The following is a 19,394-nucleotide window of genomic DNA, read 5'->3' as shown; positions in this document are numbered from 1 at the left end:
CAAAACTGCTGAAGCAGCCCGTCGGCCCAATATGCAAAGGAGCGGACCGGCCTAATATCAGTCAAAAGGAGAAACCAACCCAAACTACTTCTGTACAAAATGATTATCAAACCCCAAATTTCCCTTTCAGTTTTATTTAAAAAAGGTCCTGACCTCAAACTACTTATGTTCAAAATTATTATAATTCTCTGACCTAAATGTCTATTCCACGTTCAACCATTTTAGAAATTTGTAGATCACATCGTGCTACAGACTTACAGAGTAGCATGGCACCGGTGACCGGGTTTAGAAATGTGAAGTTGACATTTTCTCATAAGGTTGACGGTGAACTTGACATTTTCTTATCAAGTTGACTAGTGAATTTGTAAATGCAGTATTCAACGAGATAATTTAGACCCACGATAATTGGATATTTCGACCGATGTCATGTCAAACTAGAAAAATCAGCAACAATGATTTTGCAGCAGTAACAGGTCAAGGAGCTAACTAATCCCAGCGACATGTTCAGGCAAATTGAACTCTTCTCGTCGATGCATAGGCATGTAAATTATGTATGCACGTTGCACAATTGCGCATAGTTAACGATTAATAACCAAAGCCTTGTCAAATTGAAGAAATGATTCAGTTTGCATATATATACGCTGTCTTTTTGCTGGACAACAAAATACTCATCCGCAGTAACATTTCGTAATGCTGCTTTTGTCAGGGTTGTTCTGAAACTTGCAACAGTAAGATCATGGCTATCGTTTACGTTTATCTGACGAGTACTGGAGCACTACGATGGCTATTAGCCTTCCATCTGTTTTTGGCTGCCTCAATGATTCAGGTCCATGCCCAGCCTCCCGCTGGTAAGCTCATGTCGCAGTTTCATCAGTTCTATTTTGGACACATCCTTTGCTTTCTTGTCCTGTTACATTCTTTCCATAGTGAACGGTTGTTTGTTGAAATTGCTAGCAAGTTATTTGTTCCAAACAAACTAAGTTAGATATTGAGAAACTATATTATACTCCCTCCGTCTCAAAATATAAACATTTTTAGCATAGTGACAAGTCAACCATTTTTAACTTTTACTATTAATAAAAAAATAAAAAAGATCAATCATGTAAAATTGACGTTTCTAGATTTATCATTAATCAAACAATCATAATATGCAATTTTTTTTATTTAAATTATTATATTTTTATAGATATTGTTGGTCAAAATAGCATCTCGAAGATTGTGTTGAGATCCAAAAATACTTATATTTTGTGACAGATGGAGTATATCTCAAAATAATTCCTTACAAAAATCCACGTGAAAAATTTTAGAATGTGATAGTTGAGTCGCAGACTCGCAGGTGCTTTACTTAACCCACCAAGTTAATATTGACACCTAAAACTGCTATGAACTTAAGTATTCCCCCGTCCATATAAACATACATCTGTACAGATTCGTAATACTAGAATATGTTAGATCTGGTCTTAGATTCATTTTTTATGAGACGGAGAAAGTATGTGTTTTTAATAGAAATTTAGTGAGTTTTCCTTTAAGCATACTAGGAGAGTAGGCTTTAAGCTTACTAGGAGAGTATGGTCTTTTTTTTAATGATATTATATATAGGTTTTTTTTGCGCATATGCATGTACTCTCTTCGTCCCATAAAAAAATGAATTTAGGTTGATACTAGGATGTGTCACATCGGTACAGATTGATTTTTAGTGACAGAGGGAGTAGCTCTTTTATTAATTGCAAAAAATCTTCTTGTGCTAATTTCATTATGATTGTCGGTTTGTGATAGTCCATCAGTTTTAGGCAGTTTTCACCTGGGAGATGGAAAGGTGAACCCTGAGCCCCACAATAGTGAGGCTTCTCTTCTCTAGTGTTATGCTCATGTAAGTCCAATCGATTGGAGCTCCTCTAATATCATGCTCGTGAAAGTCTAATCGATTGGTTGAGCTCCAGGGATGATTAACCAAAGAAAACCAAAATAGCCCATTTTAATTTCCGATCACTTTAACCCTAAACATTTTTTTTCTTATTTTACCTTTAAACTATTTGAAATGGTTCACTTTACTTAACAATATTTCTGATCTTTGTTCCTCTTTAAGCTGAAAATTTTTAGAGCCATAGATAACACTATTATTAGAGTTCCAAAATACTTTTAATTTCTTTCATGGCTATTTACTTGGAATTAAAACCTTGATGTATAAATCAATCTTAGTGATTCTAGCCTCTATAAACAGTGATAAAAGAAATTGTAAAAAATATTGAGAGGTAAATTATAATGCATCTATCAGTCCTACTGAATTTCAATGCAAAATGCATCTTATACAAAGAGTAAAAAATAAAAAGAACAGAGAAATATCATTTAAGGTGAACTATTTTTAATAGATTTGGGTGTAAAATGAGCTGAAAAATCATTTAGGAGATTAAGCGATGCGATGAAATAATTCAGGGAGTAAAATGTTGCATTCCAGAAATCCTGACACCACCACTCCACCAGCTCGAAGGGGAAAAAAAACTCGCAGCCTCGCGTCGCAGGGCTGCACAGCTTTCTTCTCACAGACACAGTTACTAGTAACCCGCAGTAGGAACACCAGCTTTGAATCTAAAAAACTTCCATCCAATTATCAGAAAAACAACGGAAGCAGCAAACGGAGCTCTCTTAAAGTGTTTTTATATGCAGGGTTTTTAAGCATCGACTGCGGATATACAGATAGTGCTGGCTATGACGACAAGAACACAATGTTGCCATATGTCTCTGACAAAGGATATATAAAGGGCGGCAAGACCTTCAGTATTCTGTCACAGTACATGAAAGAAGCTGCAAATAAGCAAGAAGAAACCCTGAGAAGTTTCCCTGATGGCCAACGGAACTGTTATACATTACCAACCAACCGTAGCAAGAAGTATCTCATCAGAGCCACCTTCACTTACGGGAACTACGATGGCCGCAACTCATCAGAGAGTGGTTCACCGTTTCTCTTTGGACTCCATATCGGCATCAACTTCTGGACAATGGTGAACCTGACAAAATTGCCTTCATCGAACACAATCTGGAAAGAGCTGATCATGGTTGCTCCAGGCAATTCCGTATCTGTTTGTCTGATAAACAACGAATTGGGGACTCCCTTCATATCGACATTGGATTTGAGGCCCTTGCAAGATACAATGTACCCCTTTGTGAATGTTTCTGTGGCCGTCAGTTATTTTTCTCGGCAAAGATATGGACAAGTCAATGATGTCATCACTAGGTGAGATCATATCAGCATGTTGAAATCTGTTGCAGCCTTAGATTGGTATCACCAGGGACAGTATGACCTATATATATGCCATGTAATTTAACCGTGGAATATTGTTTCTGCTTTCTTGTCATTCATGCATGCAGATATCCAGAGGATGTTTACGACCGGTTTTGGGAGGGAGCGTTCCACACCAGATCCTATCCCTGGATCAACCTTAACACAACACAAGAAGTGAAAAGGCTCCCAGGTGATGAAAAGTTCATGGTGCCGAATACCATCCTCCAGAAAGCTTCAACCATAAACATCACATTCAGTTGGCTCAACATCACTGTGAGGGGCGCCAACAACCTGCTTGGCTTGGGGGATCTGGAGCTGCTACCGGTCTTTCACTTTGCTGAGATAGCCAGCAACACGACCAGGTTGTTCGATATCTACAGCGACAGCGAGGAGCTGTTCGCCAACTTCTCACCATCCCCCTTCCAGGTGGACAGCATGTACCAGAATGGCCGGTTCTTGCCCGGTGTGAGCTCAACTTTCACGTTGCGCAAGCAGCCCACATCACAGCCACCGCTCATCAACGCGTTCGAGGTGTATTCACTTGTCCGGATAGCTACTGCTTCTGATGATGGTATGATCAGCAATATATTGCAAGAGCACACTACACATTCATCATGTATGCAGCAGGTTCATAGGATCTGTGTAGCAGCATCTCAGCATTAGTCCACAATATAACTCATGAGCTTTATGCAAACTAGAAGAATGAATTCGTATTAAGTTAAAGGCAGCATTAACATATCAAAAATTACTTCGCAGCTTTGTAATTTACTGTCTCCATCTTATTTATAGTAAACATATAAGATTGCAGTGTAAACAAATATATCATCTCCTTATTCCTTTATGCTCTTCATGTTTTTTTTTTCAATCCCATGTGCTCAAATATAATTGAAAGCGACTGTACCACACCAGCAGATAAGGCGAGGAAGAATACAGCAACATTGCTCATTGCAGTGATAGTTCCTGTTGTAGCTATCATACTTATGTTAATTCTATGGATGCTCTGCTGTAAAGGTGAACAAAACAGTGGGTTAAATTCAGATATTTTCGTGTATACACTATACAGTAGAGCAAAGTGGATTGAGCCATTTGTGAATTGTGACTTAGCAGGAAAATCAAAAGAACATGATGATTATGATATGTATGAAGAGGATACTCCCCTGCATACTGACACCAGAAGATTCACATATACAGAGTTGAAGACTATAACTAACAACTTCCAGTCTATCATTGGAAAAGGAGGATTTGGTATGGTTTATCATGGCATATTGGACAATGGAGAGGAAGTGGCAGTCAAGGTGCTTCGGGAGACATCTATAACACTATCAAAGGACTTCCTCCCTGAGGTGAACTATCAAACTACTTAAGTCGGATCATTTCCCTCTAGAATGTAAAGATGTTATGTGCAGTCTTGAATAAAAATCAAGATGCTAGATGCCTGTGATATCTAGAAGTCATAGTTCCACACATCTTTTGGATGTCCACTATTTTTATTGCTTCCAATGAAAGCCTGTTTGTATGACATCTGCTGCTATTTCAGGTGCAAATATTGTCAAAAGTTCAACACAAGAATCTCGTCACGTTTTTAGGATATTGCCACAACAAGAAATGCCTTGCCCTTGTGTACGATTTCATGGCTAGAGGAAACCTACAAGAAGTTTTAAGAGGAGGTTTGCATTAATTACAATAAATTTAATGTTGCTCACCCTACATGACTCAAAATTCTAAAGATAGTACTTATACGCAAGGAGTAAACGCCTTGATCTCTGCAACCTATGGCGACGCAACAGCGACACCATAGTGATGCCTTAACAACCATGTATATTGCCCATACATGTAACATGCCCAATATTACTAATGAGTGTCAATTTGTTGCACTTTGAAACAGGACAAGAATACAGTTTGAGCTGGGAAGAGCGACTTCACATTGCACTTGATGCAGCACAAGGTCCACTTCAATCTTGTACCTCTTTTAAAAACTAAACAGAGTAGATGTTGACAAACATATGAACCTTGATGAGCTGCAGGACTGGAGTATCTGCATGAATCATGCACCCCGCCAATAGTTCACAGAGATGTGAAAACTGCAAACATTCTCCTGGATAAGAATCTTGTGGCCATGATATCTGACTTTGGTCTTTCACGATCTTACACTCCAGCGCACACACACATATCAACTGTTGCTGCCGGTACTGTTGGCTACCTTGACCCTGAGTGAGTTATCCTTCACTGACCGATATTAGTTCAATACACTTCTTCTCTAGTTCGAGTCAAGCGAGAAATGCAGATTAAAGAGAAGCGTATTTTGTGCTGTTCTTACATCTCATTCTCAGGTACCATGCTACTTTCCACCTCACTGTGAAAGCAGATGTCTACAGCTTCGGCATTGTCCTCTTGGAGATCATTACTGGCCAACCTTCAGTGTTAGTGGACTCAGAACCAGTGCACCTACCAAACTGGGTGCGCCAAAAGATTGCTGAAGGGAGCATTCATGATGCTGTAGACAGTAGACTAAGGCATCAGTATGATGCCACTTCCATACAGAGTGTCATAGATCTTGCCATGAGCTGTGTGGAAAACACATCCACTGATAGGCCAAGCATGACTGACATTGTTATCAAGCTCAAAGAATGCCTACCGGCAGGTACAGGTGAAATGCAACTGGTGTCTAGGTCCTATAAACAGAAGGAAGCCATGGACGCTGACATAGCGAGGCAATTCCAGCTGCTGATTTCTGGAGTTTCAATAGAAAGCATTGAGGGCAACTCAAGTGGGACCACAGAATTAAGATATCCTTCGGGAAGGTGAGATGAAATGATTGATAAGTTACTGTTGCATATGCTTGGAGAAGGTTTGATGATTTGGATAATAATGGGATCGCTTTTGGGCAGTTGGCATGCATATGTTGACTTCCTTTGTCATTTGTTTTTTCTAATTTACTAGCTCAACCTTGGAATAAGAAGGTGTCCTGAATTGGCAGTATACACCTAAGTTGTAATAAGTTCCAAACAATCATAAAACGATGTTGTGTCTTCTGGTTTTCTCTAGTTTTTCTGCAAAGTTTGTGGAATTAAATATTTGTTGTTCTGTTATGCGATTTCCATTCTATCACGAAATTCAAGTTATCATCACAAAACAGTATTGAAATGGGAAACCATGTGGCAATAATAACAAGGAAAACAAACAGGATGAAGATGGATGTGCTACACAAAGAGATGAGTAACTAGTGCAATGGAAGGATGGTAGAAGGCATACCTAGCCTACCCCTTCGGTTGTCGTCAGTCAAGCAGCTGCCCACCGGCCATCGCTCCATGTCCGTCGTCTCCACCGCCAGCCCTGGTGCTTCCTCAGCCCCCAGCCTGGAATCCCCTCCTCAGGCTACGTCTGTAGGAGACGCGGGGAGCTACCGGCGGAGCAAGCGAGGGTCGCCGATTCGAAGCAAACGCCGTCGCAGCCACCGCCGCTGCGGAGCTATCGCCGCCTCGCCCGGTGAAGCGGCTCCCCTTTCCGATCGACCAACACTCCAACAGTACAACCATTAGCTTGATTAATAACGGGAAAAGCAGCCGAAGATCCAGAAGGGATGATCGATGTGTGAAACGCAGGCCGCCGCCGCCGCATGTTCCCGTCCCCGCCTCGGACGCCCGTTGCGGCCGCCGCCGCTCGACGCCGACTCCCCGTCCCCGCCGCGGCAGCTCGATGCGGCCGCTGCCGCACGCTATGGGCCGGGCCTTCGCCGAGGCACATGGGGGAACCAGACGATGCGAAGAGCCCACGACTGACTCCGCAGGCCCAGACGCGATTCATAGGCCGAGACTGCGAAATCAGCATATACTGCTGGCCCAATTTCCTTGTACCCGGCTTTTCGGAATTTTTATTGGAGCTTGTTGACCACCAAGTTATACTACCTCTTTTTTTAAAATTTATTAGAAAAAAATACCCGTGTGTTGCAATGGGTGAAGGTTATTTTAATTTTATTATTGTTATATAATTTAGGTAAGGTAAAATCTATGGTGGGAATTTGCTTCGATATATATATATATATATATATATATATATATATATATATATATATATATATATATATATATATATAGAAAATCATGAACGGTAGTTAGGAGTTTGGTAGTCTCAAGTTAGCATACGAGTTTTTTTAAAGAGATTTCTTATACGACTCTTTCTATATTTTCAAAAATGAACAAACTTAAAAACCGACTCAAATAAGTATATGTATTTCCAGCTCCGGCCAACCAACGTGTCGTCGACCGCCGCAGTCGGCGTTGGCCCCCATCGCTGTCCTCACCGTCGCCAGACACTGCCAGATCTGGTCGAACCCAGACCCGAGCGGCGCAGCGCTCCCCCCCGGCGGGCTACCATGGTGCCCGACCCACGCCCGCGTCATTGAGGGAGGAGGGAGGAAGGAAAGGTGCCCCACTGGCTTGCCGGCAGCCTGCTCTGGCAGCGGCGAGGCAGGGGAGAGTAACAAGGGGGTGGACGGCTACTGCTTGGGTGCCGTCTGGGTCGCCCCTAGGCTGGAGCAATCCGAACGGAAGGGCTTTCCCTTCCTTAATTCTACGGCCAAACGGAAGAAAATAGGGACGATTGCAACAGCTAATTAAGGGCCTGTTTAGTTCGCGAAAAGAAAATTTTGGGTGTCACATCGGATGTTTGACCGGATGTCGGAAGAGGTTTTTGGACACGAATAAAAAAACTAATTTCATAGCTCGCCTGGAAACCGCGAGACGAATCTTTTGAGCCTAATTAATCCGTCATTAGCACATGTGAGTTACTGCAGCACTTATGGCTAATCATGGACTAATTAGGCTCAACAGATTCGTCTCGCAATTTCCCTCCTAACTGTGCAATTAGTTTTTTTTTAAAAAAAATCTATATTTAATGCTCTATACATGTGTCCAAAGATTCGATACGATGTTTTTGGAAAAAACTTTTTGGTAACTAAACATGCCAAAATGTTTTTCCTTCACAAGGGGGTTTCTGAGGGCGGTGCACCTGGTTTGGCACAAATCCAATTTCTTTCAGTCCAGCTGGAGAGTGAAGGAGCACCAGGAAAATAACAATTGGACAGCAGAGTTTCTTTTTACGGGCATTGATTATTTTTGTTAGATAATGAAAAAGAACATATAAATGTGACTAGTGAACTTGGCATTTTCTCATGAAGTTGACTTTTGTTCAACAAGATGTTTTGCATGCACAAAAATTGGATATTTAGACTTATGCATATCGAACTAGCAAAGTCAACGTCAGTGACACAACAACAGGAAGTAGAGGGCTAAAGGGAGCTAGCTATTCCGAGCAACGAGTTCACAGACATTGAACAGTTCTGAGTTCTTATCGATGCATGACCGGAAAGGCATACATATACACGCTTTGGCTCAAGTGTGTATATTTAATTAACCAAAGTCAAGTCAAGAGAAAGGATTCGGTTCATTGTACTCCGTATGATGCCTTTGCCGGAGCATAAGAGGAACCCATCCGTAGTACCCTCATCCACAACAAAATCAACACTGCTACTATCCACGGTCGTTTGATGAGTACAAAAGCGCGATGGCTGTTGGCCTTCCAATTGTTTTTGGCTGCCACGATTATTCAGGTCCATGCCCTTACCCCACCTGGTAAGTTCACGATTATTTCTCTGCGACAAGATTATTTGTCAACTGGATTCGCTGTTTGTTTTTCTGACGAAACACGGTAGGATTGGGGGAGGTCGACTAGTTATAATGATATAACTAGCATGTTGTCCCGCACAAATTGCACCGGCTAGCATCATTATATTTTCTCTCATATGTTCTTATTTTTTAATTCAGAATTTTCATTAATTCTAAATTGTATATCGATATGGACTCTAGTCTAATCTTCCAATATTACTTATTTTTTAATTCCGAATTTTAGCTATTTTTAAATTGTATTTCTATATGGACTCTGTTTTTCTTTTTCTCCGTTTAATATGGGAATTTTTGGACCATGAGAGTAAACGTAGAGACTCCTTTTTCTATTACTTTAATATAAGTTAGTTAATAGATAGATAGATTGGGAAAACTACAATTGGTTTTTCTCTGTGGATTACCAAGGTGAATTTATACTTCAAACGCCTTTTTCATCCGGAGAGTTGCCTGCAGGCGATTGTGCTGTTTTTTCTTTGTTCTTTTTTTTTTACAATCTCACGGCTAATGCGTAACTGTTCGAAAAAAAAAGGGTGAATAGCTAAAGTGGTCCTCCAAGTTTCATGCAAGGATCAGTTTAGTCCTTAATGTTTCAATGTGTCCATATTAGTTCTTTAAATTTTTATTTTAATTCAAACTTATCCTTGAACCCACGTAACCAACAAATCTTTTGATAAATGACACTTATGCTCCCTCATTCACATATATAAGAGAAAAAATTGCATGTAATGAATTCTTTTTATAGATAAAACAAAAATAAATTATGTACTTGCAAGTGTATACGATAGCCATTAGGCTCAATTTCCATGTGCACATGTTAAAATAATGGGAAGTATATATGCAATGTTGTTTATTCATTTTGGTTTTCTTTTTTCTAGTGTATAGTTGTATACAGGTTAAGGGCAAAAAGGACATTTTCTAATAGAATTGATGACTAAAAATAGCCAGATGGCATATTAAGTGGGCCCAATGATGATTTTAGGCCAAAATAAATACTTAGAGGACTTATGTGAACAAAATGAAACCTGAATGACCAAAGTGAGCATTCAGTGAAACTTGAGGGACTAAATTAGCTATTCACCCAAAAAAAAAACTACTCGTAATAATTCTTTAGGATGAATTAAGATACTAGCCTAGATTTTATCTCTAGAAATTAATTCTTTTTGGGATAGAAGGTTTACTATTATAGTTTTTTTTCGCTGGACCAGGGGAAAGGAGGCCGGTCGAATTTAGGCCCTGTTTAGTTATAGGGGAAAGTTTTGGTGTGTCACATCAGATATAAAGACACACATTTGAAGTATTAAATATAGACTAATAACAATACAAATTACAGATTCCGCCTGTAAACTGCGAGACGAATTTATTAAGCCTAATTAATCCGTTATTAGCAAATATTTACTATAGCACCACATTGTCAAATCATGGAAAGATTCGTCTCGCAATTTACATACAATTTGTGTAATTAATTTTTATATATATTTAATGTTTCATGTATATGTCCAAACATTCGATGTGACAAGGTGGGAACTAAACAGGGCCTTATTAGAGCATATGAAACCAAGTGGTACAAACGCGGGAATACAGGATACACGACGATCTCATGGGATACCTGCCCTGAGGGCTACGAGCTGAACAAAGAAACACTATGCAGGCTCACAGCAGCCAGCAGGACACAATACAAGATGCATGCTGTCTTCTGCTGGTGTTGAGCATTTCTGAAAAGGCTGTGCTATATGCTGAAAAGCGTTTCGCTCCTTCCAAACTTGCCAGACGACCAGGATGACTATCGCATTTCCTGCATACTAACTCTTTACCAGAATACTTGTCATTCTAAATTATTTAGCATGTGCTAAGGTTAGAAGAAAAAAACTATAATACCCTTAATAAAATGTGGAATAGTGGTTAGGGGTATCATGGAGAGGAATTTAAATTGGAAGTGGTTGATGTGATAAGTGGTACTTCCAAATGACAACTATTTCAAGATAATTTTTTAATACTAGAGAGATAAATATTGTTGGACGGAGGAAGTAACTTCTGGAAATCCTTCCGAATTGCAAGCCACCACGCTACCAGGTCATCCCCATCGAAAGCCGGTGCAATTCCGAAGTGTTAACAGACCTGCGCCCCTATCTGAAGGGAAAAGAGGCAGCCACCGAAAGAATGTTTGCAGGTCTCTTCTACTGTCTGACAAAGTGGGCAGAAGGTCTGACTTGGCCACCCACGCTTCCGGAGATTATCAGCCGTCAAACACCTCCCACGGCTGACAAACCACAGTTTTTTTTTCCATTTGCCTGGAACGAATTATTTTCCAGAAGCTGCAACGAATCCACCCTGATACGCACTGGACGCCGGGTAGACCCCTGACGTAGAGGACGACCACACAAATGCTATTTTAAAAAAAATCATCAGGAGAATGATCAGTGAGCTGCACTGTGGAGCAGAGATCCCAAACGTGCAAGTATTGCCCTATATGGTGTTATGTATCTATACTCAACTCATTGTTAAGCCGATAAATTGGCCATAAGCCCATGAACAGAATAGTTCATCTTAACTTACGTTATAAGTTCCCCAGAAGAAAACAACAAAAAAAAGAGTCAGGCTTAAGTTGGTACCTTACCCTCACAAGCATTTCTGTCTGTATATGCAGGGTTCACAAACATTGACTGTGGCTTCGTAGACGGCGAGAGTTACACGGACAGCACAACAAATTTAACATACGTACCTGATCATGAATTCGTTGAAGGCGGCACACACCATGAAGTTGTGCCAAAGCTAATTAGTGGATCCACCGATGAGCAAGAGAAAACCTTGAGAAGCTTCCCTGATGGCCAACGCAACTGTTACACAATACCGTCCACTAGTGGTAAGAAGTATCTCATCAGAACAACCTTCACTTACGGAAACTACGATGGACTCAGGTCGTCAGAGAACGGTTCCTTATTTCTGTTTGGACTCCACATCGGCGTCAACTTCTGGACAACGGTGAACTTGACAAAACAGGACTCATCAGACACTATCTGGAAAGAGGTGCTCACGGTTGCTCCGGACGAGTTCATATATGTGTGCCTGGTAAACTTTGGATCAGGAACCCCTTTCATTTCTGCATTGGAGTTGCGGCAATTGGATGATCCAATGTACCCATTCCTGAATCTTTTTGTGTCTGTAAGCTACTTTACTCGAATGAGATTTGGGGCAGTCGATGATTTCATCACAAGGTGAGATGAAGATTCTTTTTTTTCTGTTTCTTTTATTATACCATATTGCAACCGTAGGTGCCCTGTATCAATTGCTTCTCCATTTATGTTGCCGTGGTGATACAGATATCCAACTGATCTCTTTGATCGTTTCTGGGAAGCAGCCCAATGCTACTCCTATCCCTGGCTCAACCTGACCACCAACCAAACAGTGAACAAGCTCCCAGGAAATGACAACTTCCAGGTGCCAACACTCATCGTCCAGAAGGCATCCACCATCAACAGCGGTTTTTCATGGCTCAACATCAGCATAACGGCCGGTGATAACCTGAATGGCCAGAGCCTGGAGCTTCTCCCGATCTTCCACTTTGCTGAGATAGAAAAGAACCGCCCAAATCGGACGTTCCAAATCTATAGTGATGGCAACGAGCTGCACCAGGCCTTCTCACCGTCCTACTTGCAGGTGGACAGCGTGTACCTGAGGGACCGGTACCTACATGAGTCAGGTACAACTTTCACCCTGTGCAAGACAAACAGCTCGGAGCTCCCACCACTCATCAACGCCTTTGAGGCTTACTCGCTTGTTCGGATGGAAAACCTCACCACTGACACCATCGATGGTAAACCTGCGTTACATCATGGTTTTCAGTTCTTGCTTAGCAATACAGTTAAGATAAGAGTATTTGTATTCCATTATATCATTTACAACATTATGCTATTAGTAGTATTCAGGTGTATACAGATGGGCCATATATTCATAGTTCGTTTCCTAAAAAATGGAGTATGTGGAAATGAAAATTTATGTTTTTATTCTTCACCCTTGTTTTTTTTCCCACATGATCTCCAACACCCCCCCCCTAAATAAATAAATAAATAAAAATAATTCAGCAATCGGGCGTGCTTGTGCAGTAACCTGCTGGCCCAGTTTAATTCCATAGAGCTATTTGTAGCATATTGCACAGGCCTGTTCCTGCCCCATATCCCTTTGGACTGAACTTGAGTATTGTTGAATTTCGGCCCAACGAAAGTTGGGACTTTCAGCCAGTACATGCTCACCCAAAATAGGTGGGTTTGTGGGGATTAGGAGGAAGATGCTCTCCTCTCAGTAACATACTGACATGTGGAACCTGGCAAGAAAGAGGCTTTTCATGATTGATCTGTGACGCAATGACATGTTCTGTCATCGTCACACAAAAGAACCATTGACACATACAAAAAATCGGACTGGATTCTGAGTTAAAAATAATGGTTGAAAAACGAACAGTCAGTCTGGATTTGAAAGTTAAGTTTTTCCTTGAAACAGTTAGGATTGGAAAATTATTTTTCCCTTAAAAAAATCTTCATTATGGAGTACTGATGCGCGCCTATTCTTCATCTATTATGTTTGTTGTTATGCAGTCAGTTCCATGAAACAAGTAAAGACGCAGTACAATGTGCAACGAAGAAGTTGGAATGGAGATCCATGTTCTCCAAAAGAGTATACCTGGGAAGGTGTGAAATGCAACTACTATGATGGCAAACAGAATCCCAGGATCATCCTAGTGTAAGAATATCAATAAGCAAGTCTTGTAATTCATGTTTCGAAATGCAGCAGTTCAGCACCATTGAAATTTGGATAGCTTGTATTGGATAACCTGCAGTTAAAAAATGTTAAAGAAGACATATAGCAATTTACTTAATTGCTGGAGACAGCATCCAAAAGGTTATTCTCCATTCGTTTGGATTTTTAATGAAGAAGGCACATGCATGTACAATTTAAAACATGAAGTGATATTTGCAGTCTTGAGAATATAAAAGTTTTTTTACTAACAGGAACTGAGATGATTTTGCAGGAATTTATCTGCAAGCAGACTGAGTGGTTGGATAAATCCATCGTTCAGAAACATGTCGCTGGAAATATTGTAAGTGCAATTCAAATTTTAAAATCACAAACAAACTTAATTTGCAAAACATGGTGAAATTGCTATTTATACAAAATTACAGGGATCTATCACACAACAACTTGTCAGGCACTATTCCATATAATCAAGTAAACTCACTGAAATCTCTGTAAGTATGTGCTTATTAGAAGTTCAGAACCATGCTAAACCTGAGCCTATAGATCAATTATTTCAAATTTTGTGTTCTCATCTGTAGAAATCTATCATATAACCAGCTCATTGGATCGGTTCCTGACTATCTTTTCAAAAGATATAAAGCTGGTTTGCTTGAACTAAGGTTTGGTTGCTGTTCTCGCATTGTGCTATACTACTATATTTGGCAGATTTCACTTTATCTTATAAATTGATTATTTCTGTCATTAGATTAGAAGGAAATCCCATGTGCTCAAATATAAGTGAAAGCTACTGTGCCATGCAAGCAGATAAGGCGAAGAAGAATACAGCAACATTGCTCATTGCAGTGATAGTTCCTGTTGTAGCTATTACACTTATGTTATTTCTATGGATGCTCTGCTGTAAAGGTGAAACAAAACAGTGGGTTAAATCCAGATGTTTGCGTGTATACTGTAGAGAAAAGCAGATTGAATCTTGTGCAACTTTGCAGGAAAACCAAAAGAACATGATGATTATGATATGTATGAAGAGGAAAATCCCCTGCATAGCGACACCAGAAGATTCACATATACAGAGTTGAGGACTATAACGAACAACTTCCAGTCTATCATTGGAAATGGAGGATTTGGTACAGTTTATCATGGCATATTGGGGAATGGAGAGGAAGTCGCAGTCAAGGTGCTTCGGGAGACATCTAGAGCCCTATCAAAGGACTTCCTCCCTGAGGTGAACTATCAGACTACTTAAGTCAGAACACTCCCCCTAGAATGTAAAGATGTTATTTGTGGTCTTGAATAAAAATCAAGCTACTAGATGCTAGCTATATCTAGAAGTCATAGTTCCACACATTATTTGGATGTACACTATTTTTATCGCTTTCAATGAAAGCCTGTTTGTATGACATCTGCTGATGTTTCAGGTGCAAACATTGTCAAAAGTTCATCACAAGAATCTCGTCACATTTTTAGGATATTGCCTAAACAAGAAATGCCTTGCCCTTGTGTACGATTTCATGTCTAGAGGAAACTTACAAGAAGTTTTAAGAGGAGGTTTGCATTCAGTACAGTAAAATTAATGTCGTTCACCCTAAATGACTCAAAATTCTAAAGATAGTACGTACTCCCTCCGTTTCAGGTTATAAAACGTTTTGACTTTGGTCAAAGTCAAACTGTTTCAAGTTTGACTAAGTTTATAGATAAATATAGTAATATTTATAATACTAAATTAGTTTCATCAAATCAATAATTGAATATATTTCCATAATAAATTTGTCTTGGGTTGAAAATGTTACTACTTTTTTTCTATAAACTTGATCGGAGTATCAGACTTAAAGTAGTTTGACTTTGACCAAAGTCAAAACGTCTTATAACCTAAAACGGAGGGAGTACAATATATTACCTTTATATGTAGCATGCCCAATGGTACTTATGAGTGTCAATTTGTTGCACTTTGAAACAGGACAAGACTACAGTTTGAGCTGGGAAGAGCGACTTCATATTGCACTTGATGCAGCACAAGGTCCACTTAAATCCTTTACCCTCTTATAGAAACTAAACAGCATAGAAGTTGGTAAACGTATGAACCTTGATGGACTGCAGGACTGGAGTATCTACATGAATCATGCACCCCAGCAATTGTTCACAGAGATGTAAAAACGGCAAACATACTTCTCGATGAGAATCTTGTGGCCATGATATCTGACTTTGGTCTTTCACGATCTTACACTCCCGCACACACACACATATCAACTATTGCTGCCGGTACTGTTGGCTACCTTGACCCAGAGTGAGTTATCCTTAACTGACTGATATTAGATCAATATGCTTCTTCTCTGGTTCAAGTCAAGTGAGTAATGTAGATTAAAAAGAAGCTGACTTTAATTATGTTCTTACATTTCAGGTACCATGCTACTTTCCAACTCACTGTGAAAGCAGATGTCTACAGTTTTGGCATTGTCCTTCTAGAGATCATTACCGGCCAACCTTCGGTTTTAGTGGACCCAGAACCAGTGCATCTACCAAACTGGGTACGCCAAAAGATTGCTAGAGGAAGCATTCATGATGCTGTGGACAGTAGACTGATGCATCAGTATGATGCCACTTCTGTACAGAGTGTCATAGACCTTGCCATGAACTGTGTGGGAAATGTGTCCATTGATAGGCCGAGCATGACCGAAATTGTTATCAAGCTCAAAGAGTGCTTACTGGCAGGTACAGGTAAAAAGCAACTGGTGTCTGGCTCCTATAAACAGAAGGACGCCATGGACGCTGGCATTGCAAGGCAGTTCCAGCTGCTGATTTCTGGAGTTCCAATAGTAAGTAACGAGTGTATATCAGGTGGCATCACAGAATTAAGTTATTATTCAGGAAGGTGAGAAGAAATGCTTAATATGTTATTGTTGCATCTGCTTGGGCAAAAAAATGATGATCTGCATAAAAGTGGCATCGCTTTGGGGCAGTTTTCATGCATATATTGACCTCCTTAATTCCTTTGTCATTTTTTTCTTGTTTTACTAGCTCAACCGTGGAACAAGTTGGTGCCTGAATTGGCACTCTACTCCTCCTAAGTTGTAATAAGTTCCAAACCATCTAAAACGATGTCGTCTTTCGGTTTCCTCTAATTTCTCTAAATTTCTCTGAGTTAAAATATTGTTCTTCTCTCGTGCTAGTTCCATTCAACCACGAAATTCGAGGGATAAAAAAAAATACCAATCGCTACTATAGTAAAAGTAAATGGGCAACCATGACGCAATAACCAAGAAAAAAAATAACCAGGATGGAGATGGCTGTGCCTGTGCTACACATAGAGAAGAGATGATTAACCACTGCAATGGAAAGATGGTAAGAAGGTACTACAATACCTAGCCGGCCTTTCGGTCGTCGGCGCCGCAGCCGCCACCGGCCATCCGACCTACCATCCATGATCCGCGCGCGGCGATGCCTCCTCGCTCGGGCGCGCGCCCGGCCGTAGTAGGGCTCGGGGAGCTAGCGGCGAAGCAAGCGGATCGCCGATCGAAACAGGGCAGCGCCGCGGCATCCATGGCTGGTGGGAGATTGGGGGGATTCTGGGAGGAGAGAGAGTGTGGCAGGGCGGCGTCGCGACCGGGCGACGCGTGTGGCCCAAGCAGCGAGCGGTTACGGGCTGGCACGCGCACACGGCCCACAAGCCACGGCCCAACGCCCGATCTACCGCCGAATTTTTTTCGTTTTTAGATTTTTTTTTTAATATTTACAGAAATAATCTATCGACCAAAAAAAATTGCAGAAATAGCCCCTGCCGCCCTAATGGTGGGCGGCAAGCTGACGTGGCAGACGGTGGGTCGACCGCGCCGTCTGCCGCCGTCGGCTAAAATTGCGATTAGGCCCTTGCCGCCCGTACAGAGGGCGGCAAGGGGCTAATTGCAATTTTGGCCGCCCATAAAGAGCTTGCGGCCGTACTTTTTCATCTGGGTCCCTTGCCGCCCCAGGGACCCAGATGAAAAAAGTACGGCCAAAAGATTTTTCTATGTTATGTTAATAATAAATAAAGAAGTATTTATTGGTAAAACTTGTTAATATTGTTATAAAAATGTATTGAAGTTGGTTGTTGCGCAATTTCATATGTTAAGTGAGGTATTATTTTGTACCTTATTCGACGTATTAGTACTCGGATAATTTATATAGGCCTATCGCAGTCTGGGTCGTAGAAACATTATATGGACTTAAACAAGGAGAATTATGTAACATGAAAAAATAGTAGTACAATTTGAACATGATACAACTATTTGCATTGCGGTTACATAGATGATATTAGATTCGAACTAGGAGGGATGTAGTGCAATAGTTGAACACAACGACGATGTAGTAATGGGACAAGGAAGCATGACAGTAGAAATTTCAATATGCCAAGTTGTCCGATAATAGCTAACCCCTACGTGAGGATCCCTCTCCTCTTTCAAACCGCGCTTTAGTAACCCTGTATTGCTCTGGTAGTTCAAGCTGCACAACACGGCTAGGTGGAGTTAGAACCCTTCTGGTGTCTATCCATTCTCTGTATTGACATCTCCTTGGTGGTTCCTGGGAGGAAAGAATAGATGTAAAGCAAGCAAAGTTAGTAAATGTTGTGAGAAAATAAGGATTCATGTAATCAAAATATTCTTACCATGAAATCGTCGTCAAGAATATTTGGACAAACAAAGAACCTTCGACCCAATGTTGTAGGATTTATGGAACGAAGAACCTGACAACGATCACCACACCTGCATCTTGGACGGGCTTCCCATGGAGGGAGTGCCGTAGTTAGCACCCGCCAGTCGCTCTGTTGTTCACGACATTGTCGTTCATAAGCCGCTTTTCTCTGTAAGTATTGCTCAGTACTTTCGGATGCGAAATACCAGCGACCTTCTTGTAAACAAGTGGTTAGGTCGAGAACGGGATTTTCTGTATCGACCCACTCGATGTATGCGCAAGCCGTAGTGCGGGTCTGCCGAATAGAGTAATGTTACGAAGAATAAAGCGATTGCCCATACGGAATGAATAAGCATATGCAGATAATAAAATACCTCACGGTCATAGTTAGGGCACCTAAAAAAGCGCCTTCCTCGAATATCAGGATTCCTCGAAGCCATTAGTTGGCATCGATCACCGCATAGGCAGAGAGGACGCTGGCACCAAGGTGGTAGTAGGTATACACAAGGATCGCTACGCCAGTTTGGATCCTCAACACCTCGGCGTCTAGCCATTGACGAAAGCCGGTCGGATTTGTAATGAAGCAAGTAGGGAAGAGAGTACTGAATGTGACTGAGTTCTGAAAGATTGTGAGGCCTCACTCGTTAAGGCGACTTATATAGGCGCAAAAAATCGAGTGATACCCCTGACATGTGAACGTGGTGGGGTATGGTGGGTACGCCTGATTGGCGCCGAAAGATACATGCATCATCCGTCTCATCATCTGACGAATCACCTTCCTCTACACGCTCGTTGTCAGAATCCTCCCTCTCCATTTCATCCACAATGGCACCGACAGTCTCCCCCTCGTCGGCCACTCCACCTGGTTGAATGCCCACTGGAGCTACTACGCCCCCGTCCTCTCGTGCGTTGACCTCCTCCACAGAAGTCTCGTTTACTTCAGCACTTGGTCCCTCGCCATCATCCATGTTCGTCTGCACACCTGGATCCTTCGGGTGAACAAACGGAACCAAAGCTAGAGG

At 41.2% G+C, this 19,394-nt stretch overlaps 3 protein-coding genes and 1 long non-coding RNA gene across 4 annotated transcripts; 3 read left to right on the top strand and 1 right to left on the bottom strand.

The window, feature by feature from the left end:
* Positions 1-2,441: 2,441 nt before the first annotated feature.
* Positions 2,442-3,340, top strand: LOC136355500 (probable LRR receptor-like serine/threonine-protein kinase At1g51810). Its single transcript, XM_066308139.1, has one exon. The coding sequence runs from the start codon at positions 2,442-2,444 to the stop codon at positions 3,234-3,236; it is 795 nt and encodes a 264-aa protein (XP_066164236.1). The 3' UTR covers positions 3,237-3,340.
* A 446-nt stretch (positions 3,341-3,786) lies between these two features.
* On the bottom strand, positions 3,787-7,015 carry LOC136353666 (uncharacterized). The gene is made up of 3 exons (XR_010737047.1): positions 6,533-7,015; positions 4,187-4,283; positions 3,787-3,918 (listed from the first exon to the last, which is right to left on the bottom strand). It is a non-coding gene; the product is annotated as an uncharacterized lncRNA (long non-coding RNA).
* LOC4327353 (senescence-induced receptor-like serine/threonine-protein kinase) lies at positions 4,417-6,085 on the top strand. The gene is made up of 5 exons (XM_015784073.3): positions 4,417-4,623; positions 4,818-4,947; positions 5,166-5,225; positions 5,305-5,491; positions 5,611-6,085. Exons 1-5 carry the CDS (start codon positions 4,417-4,419, stop codon positions 6,083-6,085), a joined length of 1,059 nt encoding a protein of 352 aa, XP_015639559.3.
* Positions 7,016-8,842: 1,827 nt separating the features above from the next.
* On the top strand, positions 8,843-16,827 carry LOC9270191 (probable LRR receptor-like serine/threonine-protein kinase At1g51810). The gene is made up of 13 exons (XM_066308138.1): positions 8,843-8,888; positions 11,564-12,173; positions 12,279-12,772; positions 13,551-13,695; positions 13,985-14,053; positions 14,136-14,201; positions 14,289-14,369; positions 14,456-14,613; positions 14,697-14,932; positions 15,126-15,255; positions 15,665-15,724; positions 15,805-15,991; positions 16,106-16,827. The coding sequence occupies exons 1-13, from the start codon at positions 8,843-8,845 to the stop codon at positions 16,578-16,580; spliced, it is 2,757 nt and encodes a 918-aa protein (XP_066164235.1). The 3' UTR covers positions 16,581-16,827.
* The last annotated feature ends 2,567 nt before the right edge of the window (positions 16,828-19,394 follow it).

Source organism: Oryza sativa, chromosome 1, assembly GCF_034140825.1.
Source record: "Oryza sativa Japonica Group chromosome 1, ASM3414082v1".
NCBI lineage: Eukaryota > Viridiplantae > Streptophyta > Magnoliopsida > Poales > Poaceae > Oryza > Oryza sativa.
This window is presented reverse-complemented; position numbering and strand designations above follow the sequence as displayed.